General features: G+C 37.5%; 1 protein-coding gene across 5 annotated transcripts in view; it reads right to left on the minus strand.

Moving 5' to 3' along the window:
- The window catches only part of PTBP3 (polypyrimidine tract binding protein 3), a 90,834-nt gene that overhangs the window by 29,565 nt on the left and 35,893 nt on the right, over nt 1-25,376 (minus strand). For 2 of the 5 annotated variants that reach the window (XM_006079960.4, XM_044940452.2), the window contains 3 exons: nt 18,131-18,300; nt 15,632-15,778; nt 7,475-7,639 (listed from right to left, as the gene is read on the minus strand). In XM_006079960.4, coding sequence (XP_006080022.1) covers nt 7,475-7,639; nt 15,632-15,778; nt 18,131-18,300 — 482 coding nt within the window. Of the gene's footprint in view, nt 1-7,474; nt 7,640-15,631; nt 15,779-18,130; nt 18,301-22,447; nt 22,511-25,376 lie in introns of those variants that run through there. The other 3 variants (XM_006079962.4, XM_025282228.3, XM_006079963.4) reach the window with 3 other exon arrangements.

The raw sequence follows: 25,376 nt of genomic DNA on the forward strand, positions 1-25,376 counted from the left end.
TCTCCAAAGAAAGGGCTTCCCTGATAGCTCAGTTGGTAAAGAATCCTCCTGCAATGTGGGAGACCTGGCTTTGATCCCTGGGTTGGGAAGATCCCCTGGAGAAGGAAAAGGCTATCCACTCCAGTATTCTGGCCTGGAGAATTCCATGGACAGTCCACGGGGTTGCAAAGAGTCGGACACAACTGAGCGACTTTCATTTCACTTCTCCAAAGAAGACAATCAAATAGCAACAAGCACATGAAAAGATGCTCATTGGCAACTCGTGTCCATCCACAGATGAATGAATAAACAAAACGTGGTGTATACATGTAATGGAATATTATTCAGCTTTAAAAAGGAAGGAAATTCTCACACATGCTACAATACCGATGAACCCTGAAGACACTGTTCTGTGAAATAAGCCCCTCTCAAAACAGCAAATGATGAGTGACTCCACTTTTATGAGGAACCTTGTTGTTGTTTAGTTACTAAGTTGTGTCCAACTCTTAGGACCCCATGGACTCTAGCCTGCCAGGTTCCTCTGTCCATGGGATTTCCCAGGCAAGAATCCTGGAGTGGGTTGCCATTTCCTTCTCCAGGGGACCTTCTCGACCCCTAGATTGAACCTGTCTTCTATATTGGCAGGTGGATTCTTTATACCACTGAATAGAGTCAAACAATTCTTATAAGAGATCAACAAGACTCGTGAAACTAATTTGTCTTGGAAAGGATGACCAGAAAATTCCAGTCCTAAAGATGTAGTCTGAAGGCTCTCTATTGAAATTTAAGATGTTTAAAAAATATATAGTTAATTTCATTATGGTCATACTTCAGGGTTCAAAATGTTAAGACCTTAATCCCTCATATAACTCTATTTTGAAAAACACTAGGAAATTTTTGTTTCGCTCTTTTAATGAAAGGTTTGGTCTTATAACAAGTACTTCCTCAATACACTCTCATATCCTCGAGAATAAAGTTTATAAAAATACCAGGGACTTCCCTCGTGGTCCAGTGGTTAACAATCTGCCCTGCAAGGTTTGATCCCTACATTCCCCTGGTCGGGAAACTAAGAAGATCCCATATGCTGTGGAGCAACTAAGCCCGTGTGCCACAACTAGAGAGTCTGCATGCCGCAACTACTGAGCCCGTGCACCACAATGAAATATCCCATGTGCCGCAACTGAGGGCCAACACAGTCAGAGAAATAAATGAATAACTTGAAAATGTATATGTGTGTGTGTGTTATGGTTACAGTCTCAATACAGATTTATCCATAAGACTTATCCACACTATTTACATCAACAACTACAGTAGTTCTCCAGATACACCAAGCGGTTTCAGACTTCTATGCCTACACATGTGACTTTTCCCCTGTTCCTGTATCTCTTTATATAATGCCTAGGAAATTTTCATTTATTCTCTTTCAAAACTCAGCTCAGGCAATAATGCCACCAGAAAATTCTTAGCCCCACCCAAACCTCAATAGAGTTCATTTTCTTTACCAAATATTTTTATCCCCTTCCTGGCCTCATACAAATACTTATCTTGTTGTTTTACTTATACTGTATTATACATTTGTCTATATATGTCTCCTTTAATTAGACTGAAAGTTCCTTGAAGGTATATTGCTTGTCTTGGTCATTTCGTTAGCATTGACTACAAGTCCTGGTGTATAAGAGGCACAGAGTAAAAGTTTATTATTAATTGATAAAAAAATTATACTCTGAGACCTGACTGAAGAATAATGGCAACACGCAAATTTTAAAATGATAAACATTTCTTATGCAAACTATCTTGTTAAAGAAGTAACAAGAACATAGAGTTTGCTCTAAAATTTGGGATTTTTATACTATGTTATGCTATACGACCTAGTTAATTTCCACTTAATCTTCAGATTTTGTTAATGTTTAGATCCCTTTCTCTCATTTAGTTTGAACAACAGCCTGAAGCATATCCTCCCTGGCAGATGTGTTTGGCTATATAATTTTCATCTGAATGTGCTGAGAGAATATAAATGTACTCATCTGGTTAACCATGCTCTCTAGAGCTCCCTGGACTGTATTTACTGAGGAGCTACAAAGATCAATCTGATATTATTAAAGTAAGCAAACACCAATATCAGGGAATTCAGTAATGCCTTGAGTGTGATTTTTAACAACTTTTTATAATTATCAAAACATTTATTTTTAAATAGATTTGGCCTCAAAAGATCAATGTTTAGGAAAGTTTAATATATATTTTTATTGATTACAAGGTCTTTGACAACTTCCCTAATAAATATACTTTGCTGTCATAAATACAAATACACAGAGACTCAACTCTTGATGTCTTGTGCATTTTAATCTTTTCAGACTTCAAAATGGGACTAATAAAATACAAGAAATCAGATTCTGGTAACATTAATCTTCAGGGTGATGAAGATTAATAAAGAGTGATAAAGAGAACTTGCCAGAAACTGAAAATGTTCACTAGTATTCACTTGAAAAAAGCATTATTCATACTAGAAATTTCTAAAATAGCAAGCACATTAGCTACAATTTGTTTACAATAGTTTTTGTAGGCAACAAAAAAGGTGACTTAAAAATTAGAATTTGGAGGCTTCCCCGGTGGCTCAGTGCTCAAGACTCTGCCTGCCAATACAGGAGACACAGGTTCGATCCCTGATCCAGGAAGACCCCACACACTGTGAATAACCAAATCTGTTTGCTGTAACTATTAAAGCTGTGCCCTAGAGCCTGGGAACCACAACTACTGAGCCCAAGGGCTGCAACTACTGAAGCCCATACAGCCCAGAGCCCGCACTCCACAACAGGAGAAGCCACTGCAATGAGAAGGCCGCGCACTGCAGTTACACAGTAGTCCCTGCTTGCCACAACCAGAAAAAAGCCCACAGAGCAACGGAGACCCAGCAGTCAAAAAGAAATAAATAAGTAATTTTTTTAAATTAGAATTTTATATTACTAGTGTCGATTCTTTTATTTAATACAGTAATAACTGATTTTTGCAAGCTATTTATCTTTATACTTCGATTCAAAAAGGACTTATCTGTCTTTCATCCTGAAGAGATTCATCTATTGGACCTCTGTTGGACATAACTAACACCATACATGATGGTACTTCAAAGTAATAGACTCCAAAAAAATACTGTTTTACCTTACTCCGTTAGTAGACAAAGAAATTTTTTAGAATGCAGGGCTGAGTTTACATAATGGATCAGTTGATGAATGCCTTCTTTACCTAGAAATACTAAGTGATGCCATTCAATCCCACAGCCTTAAGTGCCAGTCATATGCAAATCATCACCAATTTTCCAGTCCTGAATTTTTACGCTCAATACAGACTTATTTCCCAAATGTTTCTTCAACATCTCCCATTGGATGTCTAACAGGTATCTCCAATTTAAGTTGAAAATATACTCTTGATTCCCCCCCTATCTCCCACCCTTGCCCCACATCTTTTCCCCCCTCAGTCTTTACTATCTAGTATAAGATGGCTTACCAGAAGTTCACATCCACAATCTGGAAAGCATTGACCGTTACTCTCTTTCTCTTTGTAACTCACATCTACTCATCCCATCAGCACATCTTTCCAAATACATATGTAATCACCACTTCCAGTGCCCACATCCCCACCTGGGTTACCACCATCTCTCATTTGGACTATGCTAAGAGCCTTCACTTATGCCTATATGTGTGTGTTAGTCACTTAGTCGTGTCTGACTCTTTGCGACGCCATGGACTGTAGCCCACCAGGGTCCTCTGTTCGTGGAATTCTCCAGGCAAGAATACTGGAGTGGGTTGCTGTTTCTTTCTCCATCACTTATGCCTATAGTTCATTCTTAACATAGCAAACAAGAGCAATTCTGTTAAAACATTCAGCCTGTCATCTCACTCCTCTGCTCAAAACCCTCCATGGATTCCTATTTCACTCAGTGTAAAGATTATAAAGGCTCTGCATCATCAAGTCTTAACCCATTCTCTGAGCCTATCAGTCACAGCTTTCATATTTTTTTATATCCAATGACAGTCTTTTTTCTGATATTTGAATACATTAAGCACACTTCCATTTTAGGGACTTTGCACTTGCTGTTCTTTCTGACTAGATCATTATTCTACCACATATACACATAATTTAACACCTTCACATTCTTCAGGCTTCTGCTCAAATGTCTTCATATTGTAAATACTTCCATCACCTGAAACTTCTCTCATCTGAAAGAGCACCATTCCCATCTCAGTTACTCTTAACTCCCCTACCATGAGCTAAAGGAAAAACACTAGCTTCCATAGATGTTAGCAGTTTAGCTAATGTCAACTCTTCAGCAGAGAATACAGAAAAATTTGCTAATTATAACATGTGCAACCAACTCCATGTATTTCCCAATCACAATATTTATCACATTTCACGCTATTACTTACATCTTACCCAGAAGGCCATAAGAGCAAGGATCTGTTTCTTACAAAGCAAATGCCAGCTTCTTATTAGCATCTAGTAAGTACAGCGATCACTTCTTGAGCGCTTACTATGTAACAGGCACTGCTTTAAGTGCTTTAAATGCATCAACCCATGAAATCCTCATAACAAATGTATAAAAGAGATACCATCTTCATCCCCATTATATAAATAAGAAAAAGACATAAAAGCAGCAAGTTTCTTGCCCAAGGTTATGGAGGTAATAAGTGGGGGAGCTAGGGTTCAAAGCAGCTCTAGAAACTGTATCCTTTATTACTTTGCTATACTATACTTAAATTGGCTAATGGAATAGAGTGCCAGGGGTAAGGGCTTAGTTAATGCAATTACAGAAAGACACTCTGAGGAGGTGAATTTGAGCTGAAAATGGAATGATGTAGATTCAGCTAAGTGGCTAGGCCTAAGAAACAGAAGACAGAAACGGACTAAGACAGAAATAAGAGGAAGAGGAAGAGGGTCAAAGAACCAGAAAAGCCAGGGTGCTAAATAAGCAGAACAGTCAGGAAGTGAGGTTACAGAGACATTGAGAGGTCTGGATATGGGGGCATTAAGGGCCCTGGTAAGGAATTTTGCTTTTTCCAACAGTAGTGTGATGGACAGAGAAGGCAATGGCACTCCACTCCAGTACTCTTGCCTGGAGAATCCCATGGATGGAGGAGCCTGGTAGGCAGCAGTCCATGGGGTCGCTGAGGGTCGGACATGACTGAGCAACTTCACTTTCACTTTTCACTTTCATGCATTGGAGAAGGAAATGGCAACCCACTCCAGTGTTCTTGCCTGGAGAATCCCAGGGACGGGGAGCCTGGTAGGCTGCCGTCTCTGGGGTTGCACAGAGTCAGACACGACTGAAGCGACTTAGCAGCAGCAGTGTGACGGAGGATTAAACAAGAGACTGCTATAACTAAACGGCTGAGAGTCCTATCCCAGTGGTTACCATTGAAGACTCAGAAATACTTCTCTTCACTTGAAGGACCCATGATCTTTAGAGAAAGAAACAAGGTTTGTTACTGGTCTCAGTGAGGTGACAAACGGAATAACAGAACAGGCCACACAACCGGGGCCAAGCTCACTGCTGACGGACGGCGATGTTGAGCCACAGGCGCAATAACAGCTTCTGTGAAGCAACAGAAGTTAGCAGCAGCAGCTACCGTGCTACAGGGGCAAAGCAAACAAAAAGTGCTGATGGACCACAGAGAGCTCGATGCTACTTGGTGGGATAAACAGAAAAAACGAAAATTCATCAGGACACAGAAGCCAATCAATTAAGTAACTGCTGAACCCTTTTAGGAAACAACAGTGGCTATGAATACCACTGCTAGAGCCCTCCACAGGACACGCTTCACAAACATACATATTTAGAAAATGGTACTCAGGAAACTATTATAGGGAATAGAGTAGGCATAAGAAGTGGTATATTTTGATATTTACATGCACAGCATGTGAACCATGGGCTGTGCTTAGTCACTCAGTCATGTCCAATTCTTTGCGACCCCATGGACTGTAGCCCACCAGGCTCCTCTGTCAATGGGGATTCTCCAGGCAAGAATATTGAAGTGGGTTGACCTCCTCCAGGGGATCTTCCCAACCCAGGGATCGAACCCAGGTCTCTCGCATTGCATGTGGATTCTTTACTGTCTGAGCCATCAGGGAAGCCCAACATGAACCATATAAGGAAATGTATCTGAGCTCTTATCACCAGTTGGTACAGTGACAGTGGGGAAAGTAACAACTTCTAAGGTCCCCAGTTCCCTTATTTGTACAATGTGAGAACAGGAGAGGATACATTTCAATTCTTAGATGTAAGTGCACACATACGACCCCCCATGACTCTTCATTCAGTAGTACAAATCCAAAGTTTTAGAAAACAGTTAAAATGATTCTAAATTGGCCTAGGGTTATGCTGTTTAATATTATATATATTGAGATATAAATGTGAAAATAAGCATATGTTTCAGTGTTTTAAAATAATTTTTATATATAGGTTGTTAAGTATAATGAAATGGAATACTGGAGCTGACATCAGGAGGCTTGAATACTGACTGGTTCTTCAATTATTCTTTACAATACTCAACAATTATCGGAGATTTAGTTTTATTCATTACAAAATTATGTAATAACTAGCTGACAGATCTTGCCTTAAATTCCGTCTCTTCACAGTAGGCCATGATGTGCTACACTGCCTCTTATCAAGACGGTTTAGACATAGTAATGGATAGTCTATGAAAGTTATGTTGAGAGTCAGTATTTAACTTGATACTTCCATATTACATGTGAAGTTACTCATATCTTCCTTTTAAAGTTTTAAAAATAAAAGTGCTCAAATGTATGGAGGAATCTATAGAAATAGATTTGTTGTTTTCTATATTGATGTTACTTTCTCAGGAATAACTAGTACCAATTTTTTTTTATAGGAGTCTATAAAAGAGAGTCTATAGGAGACCAGTAACAAACCTTGTTTCTTTCTCTAAAGATCATGGGTCCTTCAAGTGAAGAGAAGTATTTCTGAGTCTTCAATGGTAACCACTGGGATAGGACTCTCAGCCGTTTAGTTATAGCAGTCTCTTGTTTAATCCTCCGTCACACTGCTGCTGCTAAGTCGCTTCAGTCGTGTCTGACTCTGTGCAACCCCAGAGACGGCAGCCTACCAGGCTCCCCGTCCCTGGGATTCTCCAGGCAAGAACACTGGAGTGGGTTGCCATTTCCTTCTCCAATGCATGAAAGTGAAAAGTGAAAGTGAAGTTGCTCAGTCATGTCCGACCCTCATTTGTTCATTTTCATGCTTAGGTATAAAAACACAGAATTCTTACACACCTTTTTAAATCAAGTATTTAGGTTAGAAAAAGGAGGCTTTCAAAAACTATCTCTAATTGACACTATTCCTTGCATGAAACAGGATGCTGAAGACTTTCATTATTTAAGTAAATATATTAACCAGAATCAACAACCTGAAAAACTAAAGACGGAAAACATTAAAAGTTACAGAGGTCATATTTGACTCTGCTGTCATAAGAGTGTTCCTCCTTACCTGATGAAGAACTTCCAGGGTAACAGGATAAAAGAGGTTTTCAATAATTATTCGGAGCACAGGGCTCTGCCCAGGTAGGAATGTGCCTTCACTGGTAGGCGCTCCAGGAAGGGCCAGACTTCCTGACTGGACCGCACTGACAGCCTGCAGTGCAGCTTGGGCTCTCTATGTAACAATCCAAAACGAGAACTTGTGGTTACACAGACACATTATACAATCCTTAGTTGATGTAAATTAATATGAAGTACTATGGTTAAATAAAAATATACATATCTGTTAAACTTTCTCTGGATGCATATATCCTAATATTGTAATCAGTCAAGAATCAAAAGTCTTGTTTTCTTATCACAGTGACACAATATTTAATAAAGTTGCTTAAATTTACTTGAATAAATGAAAAAACTACAGCCAAAAAAGAAGAAAACTTGTATATAACTTTCATATCCTAATTTTTTAACGACAAAAGGGACGAAAGCAATGTGAAAGTAACATTAAAGACCACTTTAAAAAAAATCACTCAAATCCCTCTTCTTTTTTCCTCTCTGAACAACTGAGTTCTAAAACCTCTGGGTGGCATATGATAGGCATAAACATGGAGGAGCTGTGGTGGTTCAGAGTGGGGCAGGGAGGGCATCCTGGCATGAAGCATCAGAGCCTGAGCAAAAAAAGGAAGGCATCCATCTGCCTGGCAAGGGGAACCTGAGCCCAAACAAGGTAAGCAAGGCATCTGTGAGTGGGCGGCTCACTGCCAGCTGCCAGAACCTGGGGAGCATAACAACAGTAAGAAAGATACCCAGAGGAGAGCAGCCTAGCCAGGATTATCAGAGCCCAGGGAGAGTCAAGAAGAGGGCCACAGAGAATTGGGTGCTTCCCCTGTGGCTCACTGTTAAAGAATCCACCTGCAATGCAGGAGACATGGGTTCGATCCCTGGGTCGGGAAGATCCTCTGGAGAAGAGAATAGCTACCCACTCCTCCAGTATTCTTGCCTGGGAAATCCCATGGGCAGAGGAGTCTGGCGGGCTACAGTCTATGGAGTCACAAAAGAGTTGGACACTACTTAGCAACTAACAAGCAGCCGCAGGGAATAGGTAGCCAATGCAGTAAAGATAATTCGAGTAGGGAGGGAGTTCTAAGGAGGGGCAGCCTGGTATGAGATGTTAGAACCCAAGAAAAGGAAGGCAGAAAAGTTTCTAAATATGATGCTCTATTAAAAGGAACCGGGATGCTCTAAAAAATGTCTAGGTCTAAAACTGGAGCAGGAAAGCATAAGATGAGTGTACATTTCCAGTTTTGTGGGGTTTTCTTGTTGTTTTGTATCAGAATGCAAAACAGTTTTCAAAGAACAGCAGCAGCAAGCCAAAAGGACACAGAAGACAGCCTGAAAGGGGCTCCCACTGGCATTATTTGAGAACCAAAATAGTGACTGTAACAAATAAAAGCCCATCAGATAAAACAGGAAACCTGCAAGTCCACAGGCTGATAAAAATTGACAACTGATAAGGAAAAGTCTATTTACACTGCTAAAGTACCTCCCCTCAAATACTCTTCTTTCCCCCTTTGTATAACTTTATACGAGAGAAGCCAGGCAAACAGCAGTCAAATCAAGTGATCAAAGAGCACACCATCAGCAACGCAGCAAATTGAAATTATGTGCCACCTGCTATGATGCAATGAGAAGAAAAGAGCATTACTTCTGTGATGTTCCTGTCAAAGCTGCATACACTGAATCTTATCACAAGGAAACATCAGACAAACTCAAATTGAGGGATAGCCTAGTAGATGAGTAGCCCATAATTTTCAAAAGTATCAAGGTTATGAAAGCAAAAAAAAAAGAAAAAATAACTTAACTGTTTCAGATAAAGGGAGACTAGAAGATATGATTTCTAAATGGAACATGCAACTCTGAATAATGCTTATTCTGCTAGAACAAACATCACTGGGACAACTGGCAAAACTTGAATCCGGGCTGAGGGTTGGAGGGAAGTAATACATCAGTGTTAATTTCCTGATTTTGACCAGTGTATTCTGGTTTGTAAAAGAATATCCTTCTTTGAAGGAAATGCACACTGAAAGTTTGGCCAATGAAGACAGGCCAGATTAATAGTTTTTCCCCAAACGCCTCAAGTAATCAGAATGTCTTCGTATTATATTTACGACTCTTTTTAAAAATTTTGTGACTGCCTCAAAATTTAAAACAATTATTCAAGTGAAAAGGGGGAACTGAAGAGAAAAAAAGCATGGTTAATAATTAAGCTAATAATTAGTGAAATTAAATGCAAGTTTAATCAATCTTGTGTTCTGTACTTATAATTCCCTAACAATAGTGATAATGAATAAAATGTTTATGCCAAAAAAATGAAAAAACATCCCACCACTTTAATGCAGATTCTTTCATTTCTACATCTTGTATTCACTTGAAATTTTAAAGATCATAGTATTGTGTCACAGTTCTTTGTTATTTTATATTAACATTTATTTTGTTTTCATGACTTTAATTTTAGTTGACTATTATGCCACCTTTCAAAAGTGGGATGAGTAGCTTTTTAACATTTTGTTATGAAAAATAACATTAAAATAAATGTCTTTCTGAAAAGTGGCAGTCTTTTCTGTATGCTTAATAACTGAACAACTTCCACTTTTGTACTTATAATACAACTCTTTTTTAAACTGTTTAACAACATTTTTATGCCATATAAAGACTTTTATGTATCAAGTAATACTCAAACTGCCAAATGTTCAGTTTCCAAATACTCTCTGAGAACAATATATGAATAATTTGAATATATCATTAAATACATATGCCCCTGCAAAGTGAAGTGTGTGATACTGAGCACCCCAATTCTGCTTCACACGTAGCAGTTTATCTATTTTATACTGGGCTCTCCAGGAAGATTTTATTTGGAAAACAGGGTTGTACTGCTTTTAAATTTGAAAATTGGCTCACAGTCCCACTTTAAGCCTTTAAATAGGCAATGATGAGGTTTGGAGGTCATTCAAAAAAGACTCAATTAACACAGGGATTAGCATTAGCAAACAAGAACATTAAAGTAGTTATTGTATCTACATCAAGTGCTCTCGCATGCACACACACACGAAAGGTTAAGTAGAGACATGGAGACAGTATTGTTCAATAGAATTTCCTGTGATAAGGAAAATATTCGACATCTACAATATATTGGATATTAGTCACTGGCGGCTAGTGAGCACTTGAAATGTACCTAGTGCAACTGAGGAACTGAATTTTTTATTTTTAATTTATTTAAATTTATTCACATTTAGCTAGCAGCTGAGGGGTTCCCAGGTGGCTCAGTGGTAAAGAATTCACATGCCAGTGCAGGAGATTTGGGTTCAATCCCTGGGCAGGGAAGATCCCCTGGAGGAGGGCATGGCAATACACTCCAGTATTCTTGCCTGGGGAATTCCATGGATGGAGGAGCGTGGCAGGCTACAGTCCACAGGATCACAACAGAGTCAGACACGACTTAGTGACTAAAGAAGAACAAGCAAGCAGTTACCATATTAAACCTACTGAACAACAAGCGAGCAGTTACTCACAACTTTAGAATGTTTAGGAAAAAACATCAACACAGTGAGGCTCTCAGTGGAATAATGGTTCCTTTTTCTCTCACATCAGGAGAGAAAAAGGAACCATTATTCAAGATTTAATCATCCTATCAAAACTAAGCCTGAATAACTGAAAGTAAATGTAACCTTTTTGGCCACATTGTGTGGCTTGTGGGATCTTAGTACCAAGTGTTTAGTCCTAAGCACTGAACCGCCAGGGAATTCCCAACCTCACTGACTCTACTTCCTTATCTACCAATCATTCAATCAGTTCTTTTTATTAAATAATTCTATATATATGCTTACTACTGCTATATTACAGTTATTGTTGCTATTGTTGCTGTTTCTCTTCCTCCACTCCTTCTTCTTTGGCATAAGAGATCACACTGCAGAAATATGAGAAGATATGGTATATACTGTTTTAATCATTCTACAGTTGTCAATATACTCCGCATTAGTACTTCACAGAGCACTGAGTACAAAAGTCTCCGCATAGCAGGCATGCAAAAAAAATTATTTTGACAATAAAAATCTGAGAAAGATTTGTTTAATAAGTAACTCTAGTTTCAATTTTTAATTAGGCAAAAATATTGAAGGAAGAAAATGAAAAGTAGAGGGACATGCTTCACTGAGGACAAAAGAAAAGTGAGGGGGAGAAAAAAGAAATGTCTTCTTAATATGAAGAGAGAGTTCAGGTACACAGAAGACATATTTTCTGTGTATCTGATGCTAAACATTATAAGGCAGCAGAATTCTTATTATGGGAGATAATTTTTCAACGTTTCAGCCACAAACCCTCTGGAATGGTTACATTAACTAGTAAAGGAAACAGCAGTATTGTGATGGAAAAACCAACAAATACTTATTGAGGTTGGGAACGTATATATACTTCATGTAAAATTTAAATATGCCTAGAAAATATGGCAACCCACTCCAGTGTTCTTGCCTGGAGAATCCCAGGGATGAGGGAGCCTGGTGGGCTGCAAGTCTATGGGGTCGCACAGAGTCGGACACAACTGAAGCGACTTAGCAGCAGCAGTAGCAGAAAATATAAAGAAGGTATTTCTAAAGTTGAGATAGAAATGAATATACAACAAAATTCACAGATCTTTAAATGTTCAGTTTGATGATTCTGGGGGAAATATTTTAAGGAAAAAATTTTCCAGGGTCATTATTTTGCAAATTTATAAATTTCTACCTACAAGATCAAGAAAAACTGTCTATACAAAAATGACTGCTACTAATACAACCATTTCTCAAATGCTGCACCTCAAAAATACCACCTAAAATTTTTAGCTCTAATTTTAGTTTAAAGCAAGGGAGGGAAATAGTTGATATTCACCTGACCCTCTGCTAAGCATGTCCATAAGTATGTTTTGGGATATCTTACTATTCAGAGAAGAAAAGAGAATGAAACAGTAATTTATCAGCTTCTGAGGGCTGTCAGAATAAAAAAACATCTGGTACCTCTCATTAATATGTATGTAAACAGGTACCTTCAATTTTGACTTCAGCTTTTGTGTAGGACTCTGAATAAAAGAAAACCATTATTTTATCAAAAGTCAATGCAAAAAATGGACAAAAGTAACAAAATGGCAAGGGTACTGGGAAGAAATCAAGGCTATCTAAGAATAAACTAGGTCATTTGGGCTGGCTTTGGTTGCCAAGCAACTGGGATTTCTCACTGTTTTCCTTTAGAATAATCCAGTCTTTAAGAGTTTTATTAACTTGTTTGTTTCTTCTTCAAGACTTAAACATAATTAGGAATCACACTAATGACAAAAATGCATGACTTATACAAAAGAGAACTGAAAATTCTACTGAGAGATAGGAAATAAAATATAACTTCCTCCTCAAAAGGATTAGTTAGCGATATAGATATGTTACTTATCTCCATATTAATCTATAAAATCAACCCAATTCAACCGTGTTTTGGGGGTGTTAGGAGTTATCAAAATAATTCTAATATATCCTGAGAAATAAACAAAACCTATTATCCATTTAATTTCTAAAAAGAGAGGGGAAAGAATTGAGCCTTGTCCTACAGTAGGTTAAGCCACAGGGACACTGAAACAGGAACAGAACAGAACGGAATCCAAAAGGTAATCCAGATCAGACACAGACCGCATACCACGTGAGCAGCACACACATGAGGGTAGATGGAGGTCACACAAGCAAAATGTGTAGTCATGTCTAACAAGTATATTTATGCATGTTGTAAGTAGGCAAAGCCTGTGTACAGAAAAGTAGAACATGACAAAGGACAAGTTTTACATGAGTGGATAATAAATGGGTTACTCAACCACAACAAAAGAGAAACTGGTCAGCGGAGTAAGTGAAAGACCCTAGCCTCCCTCTCCACCCACAGAACAGTCTTAACAAAGATTTAAACACTAAAATAAAGACAACCAAAACATTAACGTATAAGAAAATATAGGTAGAAAAAAACTTTTTAATCTTGCTATACTGGGTTTTTATGAGTATGGTACCCATGTCAGAGATCGCAACACAACTTAAGAGATTTGACTCTTACATAAAAATAATTTAAAAACTGAATTAGCAAACAAAATCCAGAGACGGAAAACAGAATGGCAGCTGCCAGTGGGGGTAGGGGGAAATGAGAAGTCAGTATTTAATGGGTACAGAGTTTCAGTCTGGGAAGACGAAAAAGTCCTGGAGATGGATGGTGGTGATAGGTTGGGCATTTTGAGTGTATTTAATGCCACTGAAGTGTTATTCACTAGCTTAGTAATTTCTGACTCTTTGCAACCCCACATACTGTAGCCCACCAGGCTCCTCTCTCCATGGAATTCTCCTGGCAAGATTACTGGAGCGGGTAGCCATTTGCTTCTCCAGAGTATCTTCCCGACCCAGAGAATGAATCAAGTCTCCTTCATTTCAGGCAACTTCTTTACTGTCTGAGCCACCAGGGAATGCCACTGAATCATACAGTTAAAAATGATTAAAATGGTAAATCTCATATATGTATTTTATCACAAATGAAAAAATGGGGAGGAAAACTGCATTAACAGAAATCACTGTAAATACTTCACAAGTTATTACATAAAAGTAAGTAAAACAATAAGATATAATTTGTTAACTATCATATTAACAAAAATGGACAGGAAAATCGCTTGCTCATATATTATCAGTGGCACCGTAAATCAGCAAATAATCTTTACAGAAAGCAATATTGCAATGTATATCAAAACATAAAACATACACAGGCTAAGTACCAGCAATTCTGTTGCCAGAAACAAAAACTACAAGATAATGCTGCAACTGTGCCAAGATATATAAGAATGCTACTATATACTATAGTACTATTTGTAAAAGCATATCATTGCAAACAATCTCAATGTCTATTAACAAGAAACTGGATAAATTATGGCTGTCCTTTTGAAGCAAGTATTATGCAGTCATTTAAAAATGATGAAGTAATAAAAAGTAAAATAAAAAGTATGAAGTAATTGTGTATTTCTTCTCATGAAACATCACTGACCTACTGTAGAGAAAAAATAATAGCTCTTAAAACATTAGGATTCCACTGGTGTAAAATTATATACATAGACAAAACCTGAATAGAGAAGGGTACACAGTAAAATGTTTGCAAAATGTTAATCAGTTATACCTAGGTAGCTGGATTGTCTTTTGTTTTTTATTTTTCTGGACTTTCTGAATGTTTTACCATGAGCATGTATCCTACTTACAAGGCAATGTTTTACTTTAAAAATTTTATATATTTAAAAATATCTAACATTTCATTTACTCAAGTTTAGATAATTTATTATATGTCATTAATATGTCTTAGAATAAGTTAAGGATTGGATGCAGGAAATGTCATTGTTTTTTAAAATGTGGAAAACTGTAATTTAAATTCAGCAGCTTGTATTATAATGATTTTCAACACAGAAACAAAGAGCTGAAGGAGTTCTTTTGCCTAGGGCAAGACTATCAGGGCCAAACAATGCTCTCAGCATAATATAAAACCTATTTTTTAAAATGTACTTGCTTCGTGGATAAGTTTTTCCTACCCTTAAATTACTTCAAATTACTATTTTAACTACTTAAAAAATCAACCTGGAGAGACAAAAAAGTTTCAGTATGAATTATATCAAAACTGGAAAATGAGGTAAGAAATGTTCATATTCTATATTCCACATTTATCTTGGAGAGTTAAAAATCATTTAATGAACATATTTATATAAATTCTTATTATAACAAAGGACCACCACTCAACTTCTCAATGCCTTTGTTACATATTCTGTAAAAAGAAAGGATTGACTTCCATAGTTCCTTTAGATCTGAAATTTTAAGAGACATTAACAATGTACTTTTTCCCCGCTTATGGAAACAGTTTCAAGGGAAAACTGATTGCCTGCCATTTCTAAGGCCATACCCTCAAACACAGTTTCAAATGGCAGTGCTTTCTTATTGAAGTCTTTGGATAAGAATTTATATATACAATCTTTATCAATAGAGCATCTCATGATGAAGAAAAACACATGATTTTTTTTCCACTTAAAAATAGAAACTTAGTTATTATATCATGTATTCTTAAAACTATTTTTATAAATGACATTAATACTTACAGCTTGATTAGGCAGATTGTCAGTCTTAAGTTCTCTGTGATTGGAATACTGAATAAAAACAGGCTGGCTTCGAAGGTGAGGAGTAACAGGAGTGTAATAATTCACCATAGTAACAGCAGCTTCCTCAGAAGCCATTTCTAAGAAAGCCTGCAATAAACACAAGAAAGTAAAGTGAAAGCTCCTGTTTTTGAAAGGCAGCTAAGAACTATTTTGTCATTCTAGTTGATCTAAAACTCATGCATTCTTAACAGAAGTCATATTGCCCCCAAGGGGATGAAAAGACTTTCGTTTCAAACTGTATCACTGATAGTTACTGAAAACATATTTGACAAAAATTGGGTTCAATAAAGGATTTGGGATTGGGAAATTGACAGTTGATTAAATGACTCTGTGTGGTTTTTGGTCTTCTTCTTACTTCTGTTTCTTCTAAAATTTAGAAACAACTAAAAAAGCAAAAATAAATGTGTGCATCACTACTATAAACAGATGCATTCAGTTTCTTCCTAAAAGCTTCTCCAATGATCTGTTCTCCTTTGCCTTTTTATGAATGTAATTAGAACATTCATGTGCCAAGGCTCAACTGTACAAATTAGGGAAATGGGAGAACATCCTACATTAAGTCAATATTGATTTGATTTGGGTCATTCAAGTGACCTTTTTTGGCTATTGGTAATCACTGTACTGATATTAGCTATTTGAAGACTAAAAAGAACTGAGATGGAAGAAGCTCCTTAGTATTCATGTCTTATTCTGTTTATGGCTTCTCCTCACTGTCATGACTCCCATTAACTTATGTGACAGCAATCGGATACTTACAGATCTTTAAGGTGGCAGATTTTATCACCCTGTCTCAATGGTTAAGAAGATAAAACATATACTAACAGTTCTGAGCCCTGACTACCTCTAAGAACACTTCCAATTTAAAGTACAGGAAGAACTCATGATCCAAATCACTATCTTCGAGGAATAAAACAGATTTTAAGTCATTTACAGTATTTAAAAGGTACAAATGTCTGTGATACACTTTAAAGCTGCTATCCAATTGTATAAGTAATACAGTTTTTCTAATATTTCTAAGAGAAGTAGATAAAAATGATCAAGGTAACAAAAATAGCTACGGCAGTATTTCTTCACTATCTGGTTTTTTAAAGTCATCTTTTCAACAAAGAATTTGTAAACTGTATTCTAATAATATTCACCATATGGGGAGAGTCTCTACCTGCAAACTCCCTACTAAATGCTGGGACTCCTGCAATGTCACACAAAGGAAAGGCTGAACAATGTCTTTGGATATTGTGATTCTAGTCAGGAAATCTTTCCTATATGTATATACAACCTAAAAATTCATATGTAAAAATAAAATTTTCCACATGGAGTCCAGTAAAAGAATTATTTATGTTTCCCAAAGTATCCAGCCAAGGATGAAGAGAAAATAAAAAATCACTACCCACAGAAAGGCTGGTGAAAATAACCCTCACTCTATCCTCAACACTCCAAGAACCATGGAATGAGGATGCCGACAAGCACTACTACAGTGACTCACATCAGAATCTCTTGCTGAAGGAAATTACTAACAAGGTCTTTTCTGAACAGGATTTAGGATCAAAAGACAAGCAATTAACAGCAATCAGCACTACAGAAAACTATAAACCTAGAACCAATAGCAGAAATAAAGGGAACTGTGACATTGCCTGCTGCCTCTCAGAGTTATTTGACGTAAGATGTAGGATATACTACGTGAAACATAATAATGTACGTAACACGTGCCTGTTAGACATCAGACAGCCATTAGACATGGTCATGTTGGCTCTTTTCAAACTCTGCAAACCATACTAGTCTCAATAGTGGCATCTGTAAAGAAAATTAAGATCCAAGTGCCTACACTACCTCTAAAAGATGTAAGAAAAATGTATAAGCCCAACAAGGACTGAATACTAAGACATACTATTTAACTTCTCCAGTTCTTAACAACCTCAACTACCTTAAACAAGGCTGTTAATTTAAATAAATAGTTTACTAAAGACAGGAGTCTGAATCAGACATCATTATCCAATCTTGGATAGTAAACAATCCGATCTCTTCTGATAATCACAGGATATTTTCATAAACCATTTTGTAATTAAGAATGTAAAATATGTTTGGTCAAGATAATAAATAAGAGAGAATCCTGTTTCCTATATAATATTTTTATTTATTGCTTCCTGTCATTAAAAAAGTTCTATTTTTAAAAGCTATGTAAATAGAATAAAATTTAGAAAAAAAGTTCAATTTAGAAAAAAAGTTCAAGAAAATAAAAAGCTTTCGTTTTTTTTATTTTGGTGGCACTTTGCAGGATCTTAGTTCCCCCAGCAGGGATTGAGCCTGCACCCTTGGCAGTGAAAGCACAGAGTCCTAACCACTGGACTACCAGGGCATTCCCTTAAAAATAATGTGGTTTTTTTTTTTTTTCACTAACACCCAGAAATAATAATTGTGGGTCAATCTTTAAAACTTACATACCTGGCTTTTTCCTTTCAACATCAAAAGATTAGTTACTTTGCCAAACGGTAGACCTAATGATATGACCTCTGCTTCGGTGACATCACTTGGAATTTTGCGAAGATGGAGAACACGGGAAGGTGAACAGAGAGGTCTATCTCCTTTAAATTTCTTGTTGTCATTCCCATTAGCTAAAAAATACAAGATTTGTTTTTTAATTACTGAAACTAATTTGGGTTGACATACTACATTAACCATATCATCACATTTGATCTTCCAAGCGTTTCAGGTTTTGAAATTCAGGAACTACGGGGCTGATGGAAGAGTAGAAGACAGTTGAAAACAAAACCATCCACTTTTCAACGAGTGGGTTTTTTAAAATTTTTCACTGCAGGTGTCTTTTTTTTTAAAACTGAACTTGGATTTTTAACTTCAAGAAAAAGTGCTGGATATGAATTACATATGTTGAGGTACCAAAAACCTCTAAATGGTAAACTATTTGTTATGAATAGAAAATACTTATATTATCTTCAATGTATCTTAAAAGATGCTTTTCTAGTTTGTCCTGTTACTAATTAAACAGAATAAAAACTTTTAGGATAGATGGTAATAAAAATTTCATGTTTATCACACCCTACAAGGATTTAAATTTGAGATGCACATTTATGAAAATAAGTTTATTTCTCAGGCATTATACAATTTTTGCCAATTCACTTTTTAAAGTACTTTCAGAAGCTAAACTGTGATTTCCTTAGGATAATCCTATTCTTTATGATATAATAGGCAGCTCTTAACATAAGTATCATCACCTTTTGGAAATGCAAATTTTAAGCCCCATTTCAGACCTACTGAATCAGAAACATCCCAGCAACCTGTGTTTTTACAAGCTCTCTAGATGATTCTGAAGCAACCTAAAGTACGAGAACCACTGTTGTAATCCAGTATGCCAGTTTATAGCCAAATTTTATTTAAAGCTTATGTTTTAACACTGACAGTAACTAGAACTGACAAGCCTGTAACAAGTAGTCAAATTTATGTACATAAGATTCAGGAAGGTTTTTTTCTTCCCCAGAAATAGCACCACATAAGACTGAATGCAAATTATCTAAAAGCCAAAGTTTCATTATAGTGTTGTTTTTTTAATACTGGCTCAAGGAAATGGCAACCCACTCCAGTATTCTTGCCTGGAAAATCCCAGGGAAGTCGGAAGCAACTTAGCAGCAGCAGCAGCAGAGGTTAAAGCATCTGCCTGCAATGTGGGAGACCTGGGTTCGATCCCTGGGTTGGGAAGATCCCCTGGAGAAGGAAATGGCAACCCACTCCAGTATTCTTGCCTGGAGAATCCCATGGACAGAGGAGCCTGGTGGGCTACAGTCCACGGGGTCGCAAAGAGTCAGACACAACTGAGCGACCTCACTTCACCATACTTAGCACTATTAGAAGAAAAATATAACCTTTTCAACCTGAGATTACCATTTTTCTAAATACTAGAAAAACTTCTAAAACACTAAAAAAACAGTCATATGCCTGTGACCCTAAATAAACAAATTTCATGAGGACCACATAAAAGTCTTGGCAATACTTTGTACCCGTTCCTATGGCAGAGAACACCACTTGCTTACAGGTAAATAGGTTGACTTAATACCAAAACTAGCACTTGCTCCCAAATTCTCTATGTTCATGAATGCAGGCAATATCCTACCAATACTATCAATTCCAAGAGGTCCTTACCGGTCTGTGCCTGTATATAGCAAATGCCTAGGACAGTGTGTGGAAAATAATCAGCAAATACTTATTGGAAATCAAGTATTTAATTTCTGGGAGTCAAAGATTCCTTCTCCTTCCTCATGAATCATCATGAAACATTGATTTTTCCCTCCAAAATAACTGATTCCACTTTCATCTCAACTCTCAATGTCACCTCACCTATGATCCCTATGACCTACGATCCCTTCTATTCTGTCTTCCTCTAGTCTCACTCCCTCCACTTCCACTAAGATCTAACATCTTATCATCCTAAATGTACATGTCATGTCATTATCCTGTTCTAAAAACCCTGACAAGCTTCCAACTACTTAAAAAGATCCTTAATTTCTACTTTTCATGCTGTTTTCATTTACATTGCCTCACTGGAGTTGACACATAAAAATACATTAAATTACATCTTATTAACTTCAACAGATGAAGAGATTAAGAGATTTAACAGATCAGAGATTAAATAATTTTTGTACACAGCTAGGAAGTGAAAAGAGCATTATTCAAACTTAAGTTTAAAGGTAACTTTTTTAATCACAAAAATCTCAAAGTGTGTTACCATCCCTAGAAAAAAAACTAAGCAACTTGATGATGACAATAAATTTTCAGAATATATGCAGATTTATGAGGATTATACTGTCAGTATACAGTATTATAGTGATAATACTGTCACTAAATTAAATGCTAAATTATCACCTCCTGGACAGAAAGTCAAGTATAAAGTGCCTTTTTGCACCTCCCCTCTCTGTAAGCCTAGATGGCTAGACAAAAATACCACAACCTTGTACATTCTTAACCAGCATAAGGTGTTAAAAGCCTAGAAAACCATCCTAAGGAGCAAAGGCTTTTAGAAGTTTATCCAGAATAATCCAAAATAAATGAATGAACATTAAGAAGGTTATTTCTTTAACTGAGGTGTTCATCATCTCTGCAAAACCACGTGTGAAATAAAATGAATACCTACACAAGCTACTTGAACCTGAACTGCACTATCAAATAAAAACCAATCGTGACAAACTTTTTATCAAGAAGTATATACATAACCAACTCAAGTTTTCAGTTCTTCTGTGTTATAAAAGTCTCTGCTATGTTAAAAACATGGCCTACAAAAGCAGACATCTTGTTCTGATATAACTGAGCCTTATATTCATTTCCTATAAAATGAGTATAACAACAGTACTTGGAAATTGTAGTATGAGTATTTGGAAAATTAAATTACATCACAGCAAGATATACAGTTTATAATCCAGCCTACGTCTAGAGATGTCAGATAAAAAGATCTCACAATATCTAACCCCAAATTAAGCAACCTTCTCATTTAAGCCACTCATCCTCATATATAACCTAAATTCAGGATTCTTTGCAATGTTAGCATATTTTCTCTGCCTTTGGTTCTCTTGTTAGAGAATCATTCTAATGAGGTAACTAGTTTTTGTTTGGTAACATATCAGCAACCAATTCCAGATCATTTGTTTTCATCTAGATGTGAGGTCTTTCTTTTATTCCTCCAATATTCAGGACACGGGTATGAAACACATTCGGGAACTTGATTTGTATAAGAATACCATCTTTAATAAGATACTGCTCATCCTTTTCTTTTGGAGAAGGAAATGGCAACCCACTCCAGTATTCTTGCCTAGAGAATCCTGTGGACAGAGAAGCCTGGGGGCTGCTGTCCATAGGGTCGCACAGTCGGACACGACTGAAGCGACTTAACATGCATGGATGCATTGGAGAAGGAAATGGCAACCCACTCCAGTATTCTTGCCTGGAGAATCCCAGGGACAGAGGAGCCTGATGGGCTGCTGTCTATGGGGTCGCACAGAGTTGGACACGACTGACGCGACTTAGCAGCAGCAGCAACATTAATATTTAAATGCTAGATGTAATGTCCATTACAAAGAGATCAACAACATATGTCTTGATTTTCTTAAGAGGGCTTATTTTACCTGGAAAGTATTTTCTGTCTACTTTTTTTGGTGCTAAAATGAAGACTGTAGACAACAGTGGCTTTTTTCTCTTGATGTCCTAACTTGGCAAAATTAACACATTGCTCAAAATTAATGCAAAATTTTATTAGACTGTGAAATCTAAAAACCTAAAGAACTACTCATCTAGATGACCCAAAAAAGGTTATAAAGACTTGATAAATATAACAATTTAAAAATGGAAAGGCATATATAAGCATATAGGGAATCATAATTTAAGGAGGAAACAAGGAAATTCTACTGTATTGAATATGCAACTTTGACAAATTATTCTCTATATGAAAGATTAAAGACTTTCTGAAAACTGTATTACGAAAATAAGCATTCAAAATACTTAACTTGAATAAATCTTGTACTTTTGAGATAGAAACTTCGTGAATGGCTACTGAATGGCTTCCTGAAGACTACAGATTTCTTCAAGAAAATTAGAGATACCAAGGGAACATTTCATGCAAAGATGGGCTTGATAAAGGACAGAAATGGTAGGGACCTAACAGAAGCAGAAGATATTAAGAAGAGGTGGCAAGGATACACAGAAGAACTGTACAAAAAAGATCGTCACAACCCAGATAATCACGATGGTGTGATCACTCACCTAGAGCCAGATATCCTGGAATGTGAAGTCAAGTGGGCCTTAGGAAGCATCACTACGAACAAAGCTAGAGGAGGTGATGGAATTCCAGTTGAGCTATTTCAAATCCTGAAAGACAATGCTGTGAAAGTGCAGCACTCAATATGCCAGCAAATTTGGAAAACTCAGCAGTGGCCACAGGACTGGAAAAGTTCGGTTTTCATTCCAATCCCTAAGAGAGGCAATGTCAAAGAACGCTCAAACTACCACACAATTGCACTCATCTCACACGCTAGTAAAGTAATGCTCAAAATTCTCCAAGCCAGGCTTCAGCAATACGTGAACCGTGAACTTCCAGATGTTCAAGCTGAAAAGGCAGAGGAACCAGAGTTCAAATTGCCAACATCCACTGGATCATTGAAAAAGCAAGGGAGTTCCAGAAATACATCTATTTCTGCTTTATTGACTACGCCAAAGCCTTTGACTGTGTGGATCACAATAAACTGGAAAATTCTGAAAGAGATGGGACTACCAGACCACCTGACCTGCCTCTTGAGAAACCTGTATGCAGGTCAGGAAGCAAAAGTTAGAACTGGACAGGGAACAACAGACTGGTTCCAAATAGGAAAAGGAGTACGTCAAGGCTGTATATTGTCACCCTGCTTATTTAACTTACATCATGAGAAATGCTGGGCTGGAGGAAGCACAAGCTGGAATCAAGACTGCCGGGAGAAATATCAACAACCTCAGATATGCAGATGACACCACCCTTATGGCAGAAAGTGAAGAACTAAACTAAGAGGCTAAAGGCTAAAGAGCCTCTTGATGAAAGTGAAAGAGGAGAGTGAAAAAGTTGGCTTAAAGCTCAACATTCAGAACACGAAGATCATGGGATCCGGTCCCATCACTACATGGCAAACAGATGGGGAAACAGTGTCAGACTCTATTTTTTTGGGCTCCAGAATCACTGCAGATGGTGACTGCAGCCATGAAATTAAAAGACGCTTACTCCTCCTTGGAAGGAAAGTTATGACCAACCTAGACAGCATATTAAAAAGCAGAGACATTACTTTGCCAACGAAGGTCCGTCTAGTCAAGGCTATGGTTTTTCCAGTGGTCATGTATGGATGTGAGTTGGACTATAAAGAAAGCTGAGTGCCAAAGAATTGATGCTTTTGAACTGTGGTGTTGGAGAAGACTCTTGAGAGTCCCTTGGACTGCAATGAGATCCAACCAGTCCATCCTAAAGGAGATCAGTCCTGGGTGTTCATTGGAAGGACTGATGTTGAAGCTGAAACTCCAATCCTTTGGCCACCTGATGCGAAGAGCTGACTCATTACAAACGACCCTGATGCTGGGAAAGATTGAGGGCAGGGGGAGAAGGGGACGACAGAGGATGAGATGGTTGGATGGCATCACCAACTCGATGGACATGGGTCTGGGTGGACTCTGGGAGTTGGTGATGGACAAGGAGGCCTGGCGTGCTGCGGTTCATGGGGTCGCAAAGAGTCGGACACGACTGAGCAACTGAACTGAACTGAACTGAATGGCTACTTATATTTATCATGTTCCAAAGATAAAAGTGGAAGAGGTTTTTAAAAAATTCATATATTCCCATCTCAAAAGTGAAGGGATCTACCAAAAAAACTATCCTAGAAATATGGATCTTTTTTAAAATTTAACTTTATTAGGGCAGATTTTAGATATGGTAAAACCCACCTACATTTTAAATGCAGAGTTTGACAACCTTTGACAAATGACTCATATGACCACAAAAAAGAAAACTTCACCTGAATTTTTAAATTACCAATTTGATTTTTAAAACAGGCATAGGGCTATTTGTGTGTTAGTCACTAAGTTGTGTTTGACTTTTGCAACATCATGGATGGAAGCCTGACCATCCCTTGTCCATGGAATTCTCCAAGGCAAGAATACTGGAATAGGCAGCCATTCCTTTCTCCAGGGGATCTTTCCAACTCAGGGATCAAACCCAGGTCTCCAACACTGCAGGCAGACTCTTTACTGTCTGAGCCACCAGGGAAGCCAGTTTTCTATTTCTCTTGTACTTATGTTTTTCAAGCAATTTGTTCACTTCATCTAAATTTCCCGGCTTAAAACTGTTCATAGTATTCATCTGAGATCCATCTTAACCTGGTCAGGATATCATGACAAAATACGACAGGTGATTTAAATAATAAAAATTTACTTTCTCACAGTTTTGGAGAATAGAAGTCCAAAACCAAGGGTCAGCACTGTCACTTTCTAGTGAGGACTCTTTTCCTGCCTTATAGACAGCCACCTTTTCACACAGTCCTCACATGGCAGGGTGGAAGGAAAAAGTAAGCTCTCTTCTTAAAAAGACACTAATCCCCTTGTGAACCCCATTCCAAAGGGCCCATCTCCAAAGACTCTGGGGATAAGAGCTTAAACATATGAATGTTAGGGGTATACAAACATTCATCCCATCAGTTCAGTTGCTCAACCGTGTCTGACTCTTTTGTGACCTCATGGATTGCAGCACGCCAGGCTTCCCTGTCCATCACCAACTCCTGGAGTTCACTCAAACTCATGTCCATCGAGTCGGTGATGCCATCCAACCATCTCATCCTCTGTCTTCCCCTTCTCCTCCTGCCTTCAATCCTTCCCAGCATCAGGTCTTTTCTAATGAGTCAGTTCTTCACATCAGGTGGCCAAAGTACTTGAGCTTCAGCATCAGTCCTTCCAATGAATATTCAGGACTGATTTCCTTTCGGATGGACTGGTTTGACCTCTTTGTAGTCCAAGGGACTCTCAAGAGTCTTCTCTAACACCACAGTTCAAAAGCATCAATTCTTCGGCGCTCAGCTTTCTTTACAATCCAACTCTCAAATCCATACATGACCATTGGAAAAACCATAGCTTTGACTACATGGACTTTTTGTTGGCACAGCAATGTCTCTGTTTTTTAATATGC

The sequence above is a fragment of the Bubalus bubalis genome, chromosome 3 (assembly GCF_019923935.1).
Source record: "Bubalus bubalis isolate 160015118507 breed Murrah chromosome 3, NDDB_SH_1, whole genome shotgun sequence".
In the NCBI taxonomy this organism is placed as follows: domain Eukaryota; kingdom Metazoa; phylum Chordata; class Mammalia; order Artiodactyla; family Bovidae; genus Bubalus; species Bubalus bubalis.